Raw genomic sequence first — 4,974 nt, 5'->3', positions numbered from 1 at the left:
ATAATTTTATGATAATAAATGAGGAGTGCTTATTATCTAAATAAAGCGAAATGTAAACACTGAGTATAAATATAGAAAGTAACACAACTTGGTAATATAATAAATTTATTTGTCTACTTCTTCAAATATCGACATTATTTAAATAAAAATTATGCATACTCCACTAGACTCTTCTCGACTCAATGGCCAGACTTATTCCTGACCTTTAAATAACTTGAACCTCACAATGATGAGTCAATTTTTAACATGAAAGCCACTTATCAGTCTCATCAACTATTAGCCCAAAACACTTTATATATATATATATATATATATATGTGCTGCTGGCTATATTTTTAGCCTAGCAAATGGAACCAGCAGCAGATAAGTCCAATAATTGTTATTATTACAATGGCAATGATGAAATAATCAGTTGGTTCGAAAGAACCGTCGAAAATGCTGCCGCTGTACAGCGGCAGACGCTTCGGCGGATTCTTGAACTCAACCATAGTGTTGAGTACCTAAAAAAATGGCTTGGAGACATTAGACTTCAAGATGAAAATGCATTGGAATCACTTTATGCTACTATGGTCCCTCTTTCTTCTCATGCAGATTTTGAGCCTTATATACACAGAATTGCTAATGGTGAAAAAGCTCCTCTGCTTACTCAAGAGCCTATCTATACTCTGTCCTTAAGGTAAAGTTCTTGTTTTTTCCCTTCTTTTTTTTTTTGGGGGGGGGGAGAAGGGGGTGGGGGCAAATAATGGAGAAGCACCTTTTTGGCAATGAAATAGTTTATAGTATGGAAAAAAAAATGATCTCTTGTATGTAATAATGAAATGTCAAAATTTACATGCTAGAAATTTTTCTTTCATGATAGATTCATTCAAGTAATACCAACAACAACAACTCAGTGAAATTCCACAACGTGGGGTCTGGGGAGGGTAAAATGTACGCTGACCTGATTCCTATTAAGATAGGACGGTTGTTTTCGAAAGACTCTCGGCTCAATAAAAGCATAAAAACATAAAAGAGGTTAGATAAGGCATATATGAGAAAGCAAATAACAAGAACGACAGGGATAAAATAGATTTCGGTTAAAAGGCGCTTAAATAGAAGCGATATGGACAGTTTTGATTCATATATCCAATCCAATTTGTTCGGAATTGAGGTGTAACTCTTGTTGTTAGATGTTTTTTTTTATTCTTTTAGTTCTGGAACGACAGAGGGTAGACAGAAATTTGTGCCATTTACTCACCATAGCTCCCAAACAACTCTTCAAATTTTCAAATTGGCAGCAGCTTATAGATCAAGGTATAGTTCTAATCTTGAAAAATATTCAAAATCCCTCTAAATTTTTTTTTGTTGATTTTAATAAAAAAATTCTCTGTTTTTATAAAACAGGATTTATTCAATAAGAGGAGGAGGAAAAGTTCTTGAATTCATATACAGCAGCAAACTATACAAGACAAAAGGGGGATTAATAGTAGGAACAGCCACAACACACTATTATGCTAGTGAAGAATTCAAGATTAAACAACAACACACAAAGTCTTTTACTTGTAGCCCTGAGGAAGTTATTTCAAGTGGAGATTATAAACAATCAACATATTGTCATCTCCTTCTTGGCTTGTATTTTTCTGAGGAAGTTGAAGTTCTGACCTCAACTTTTGCATATAGTATAGTTCAAGCATTCAGATCATTTGAAGAGTTGTGGAAAGAATTGTGCCATGACATTAGAGGAGGTACTCTTAGCTCAAGAATCAACGTAACCAAAGTAAGAAAAGTCGTGTCAGGTACGTTATTGTTTCATCTAAAAGTTTAAACGGGTTAAAAAAGAGTATATTTTTAGTTACTTCATTCTTTGTTCACTGCTCCAACTCACGTGTAAGCCCGATTTTTTTTTCTCTGGCCTAACACATGGAAGTTCTGTTAATGATGAGCGGTAATGAGACTTGAAGTAGGTTTTTCTGGCTTTAGCTGCTCCATCTCATCTAAAAATTTAAAACTATTAGAAAGTGTACATTTTTAATTACTTTTGGTTATGTCTTCAACACAATCCTTTATGTGCCCAACTCTTTTTTCTTTGGACTATCACGTAAAAAATCTTTTTAATAATGAGTAACTTTGTGACTTGAACAGAAAATCCTTTGCCTACTCTAATGTCAATGTTGAAGTACTTTATCATCCCATTTAAAAGTTTAATCTTTCGGGAAGAGTACGCAATTAATTACTTCATTATGTCTCCAGCGCACCCTTCACATGTCTGCCTCTTTTTGACTTGAACAAAAGACCATTTGTCTTCTGATATCAATATTAAAGTGTATTTATTACCAAAAACTATATATAGTTTTAATTACTTCATTATGTCTTCAACAGGTATCATTGTACCTAATCCAGAGTTGGCATCAAGAATTGAATCAATATGTGAAGAAGTAGAAAGGGAAGATTGGTTTAGCATAATCCCAAAATTATGGCCAAATGTTAAATATATTTACTCAATAATGACAGGCTCAATGCAACCATACTTGAACAAATTGAGGCATTATGCTGGGGATTTGCCTTTAGTGAGTGCTGATTATGGGTCCACAGAGAGTTGGATTGGAGTGAATGTGGAACCTTCATCTCCACCAGAGAAAGTAACTTTTGCAGTGATACCCACTTTTTCTTACTTTGAATTCATACCACTCCATAGAAGTAAGTCACAAAGTTACAATAATAGCCAAAAAGATGCCAATCTTCCAGCCACTGATGATTTTATTGAAGATGAACCTGTTCCCTTATCTCAAGTCAAGATTGGACAAGAGTATGAGATTGTCATCACTACTTTCACAGGTAATATATTATCAACTTTTAGTTCTTGCTTTTTTGTGGAATTCTATTTGGAAACCATTATTTAATATGTATCCATTTTTTCAATATTTTTGCACGCTTACCAACTTTAAATATACGGTGTCTGAAGTCAATCCTAAACTTCACACAAAAAGTCTACAGTTGTTCCGAAGTGGGTAGACTTGCAAATTTTATTGTATTGTGCATATGACTTAAATGGTATCCCTAAAATTGTGTATTTGTGCATTTTGGTCTATCCTGTATCTATTCTAGGATTTTGACTAATTTGAATCTACATTACATAAGACCCAGAAAGAACATCCAATTAGATTTTTTTTTTTTATATTTAAAATTCGAACTCGAGATTTTTAATGAACGATGATGAAAGAAATACTATTTATTCCCTGTAACACTTGATGGTCAACTTTTAGTTTTAACTTTTTCTCAATGTAGTCTAACTATTTTATGCTCCATACATATAGCATTAATTCCTTTTGACATGTCATTTGTCATGAAAATATCAATCCACCCACCACCACCAACCATACAAGTTTGATAGTTGGATGGTTTTTTTTTCTGAATATAAATTAAATTCTGTTTTAAAAGTTATATGTATTGATATTGTATAGAAATATTTTATATATATATAATAATTAATTTATTTTGACATGTTATAGTAAGTTGCTTTTTATATTCTCTAGGAGAAATGATAACATAAAACATCTTTTATCATGATATATTGAAATTAAACTCTCAATTAAGACTACATCAACCACCACACATCAATTATTTGTACTTGACCATGGACAGTGAGTTGATTCAAGTTAAATATTAACATGATGTGTCTGACATTTCAAAAACAAGGGATTTATCTTGTCCTTTTCATACTGCAAATTGTCATATAGAAAGAAAAAAGGAAAAAAAAAAAAAGGGGGGGGGGGGGGGAGGGTTCAAGTATGGATACAATGAGCTAAAAATTTGGGGACTATGTCATTTAAATTGAATTCATGCTCCACCCAGATTAAATTTAGTCTTTAAGAGTGCAATATTTTGTCTAGGTAACATTTGGCTAGAAATTAGTTTTTTTACCTTTTCTTTTTTATATTTTGCCAACTTGCAATGTTTTCCTTTGAGTTTTATAATTAAAATCATGAGTAAAAGATAACTATAAATAATCGTTCATAATAAATCGATAAATAACCATAAAAGTAGAACAAGTAATCTACTACAATATGTTAAAATATACTAATTGTCAGTATAAATACATATAAGTTAAATTCTTTCTTTTTTTAACTAACTAAACCGTTATTTCCAGGTCTTTATCGATATAGATTAGGGGACGTAGTAGAAGTGGCCGGTTTTCACAAGAAGACCCCCAAACTCAACTTTATATGCAGAAGAAAGTTGATACTGACAGTAAATATCGACAAAAATACTGAAAAAGACCTCCAGTTAGTGGTGGAGAGAGGTTCACAGATATTAATAACCAAATCAAGAGCTGAGCTAGTGGACTTCACAAGCCATGCAAATGTAGCAAAAAGACCAGGCCATTATGTGATCTATTGGGAAATACAAGGAGATGTTGAAGAAAAAGTTCTTGGAGAGTGTTGTAGGGAAATGGATGCTTCTTTTGTGGATCATGGATATGTTGTATCAAGAAAAACCAATTCAATTGGACCATTGGAACTTTGCATTGTGGAGAGGGATACTTTTAAGAAGATTTTGGAACATTTTATTGGGAATGGAGCAGCATTAAGCCAATTTAAGACTCCTAGATGCACTAGCAACCAAGTCCTATTAAGAATCCTTAATGTATGTACCATTAAAAGGTTTTATAGCACAGCCTATGGTTGATATAATGTTGTAACATAATTGAATTGGGTTGACATCTATTGTTACTTCCTTCCAATCACTTCGTTCTTATTAAAAATAAATTGTTCAAAATAGTTGTTATTTTAGAAAATAAAAAATAATTGAGTATATTCTTCTCATTTTACCCTTAGTAATAATTATTCTTGAAAGTAATTAAAAAGAGATTTGTGATTTTGCATTTATAAACACTCTTTTTATTTATTGAAAAAAGATTAAAGAGAGAATATTTATTGAGAAGGGATTAACATTTTAATTAAATTGATTAAAGCTAATAAATAAGGTATGATAGTC

At 32.0% G+C, this 4,974-nt stretch overlaps 1 protein-coding gene across 1 annotated transcript; it reads left to right on the top strand.

The window, feature by feature from the left end:
- Positions 1-264: 264 nt before the first annotated feature.
- Positions 265-4,723, top strand: LOC129876435 (indole-3-acetic acid-amido synthetase GH3.10-like). Its single transcript, XM_055951887.1, has 5 exons — positions 265-676; positions 1,192-1,293; positions 1,384-1,775; positions 2,359-2,814; positions 4,127-4,723. Exons 1-5 carry the CDS (start codon positions 348-350, stop codon positions 4,663-4,665), a joined length of 1,818 nt encoding a protein of 605 aa, XP_055807862.1. The 5' UTR covers positions 265-347; the 3' UTR covers positions 4,666-4,723.
- The last annotated feature ends 251 nt before the right edge of the window (positions 4,724-4,974 follow it).

Source organism: Solanum dulcamara, chromosome 12, assembly GCF_947179165.1.
Source record: "Solanum dulcamara chromosome 12, daSolDulc1.2, whole genome shotgun sequence".
Lineage (NCBI taxonomy): Eukaryota > Viridiplantae > Streptophyta > Magnoliopsida > Solanales > Solanaceae > Solanum > Solanum dulcamara.
This window is presented reverse-complemented; position numbering and strand designations above follow the sequence as displayed.

Excerpts from the sequence above, each read along its gene's own strand:
- LOC129876435 (XM_055951887.1), top strand. The coding sequence starts at position 348 with ATGGAACCAGCAGCAGATAAGTCCAATAATTGTTATTATTACAATGGC. Across the intron at positions 1,294-1,383 it reads GCAGCAGCTTATAGATCAAG|GATTTATTCAATAAGAGGAG; the intron begins GTATAGTTCTAA and ends TTTATAAAACAG. Across the intron at positions 2,815-4,126 it reads TGTCATCACTACTTTCACAG|GTCTTTATCGATATAGATTA; the intron begins GTAATATATTAT and ends CGTTATTTCCAG.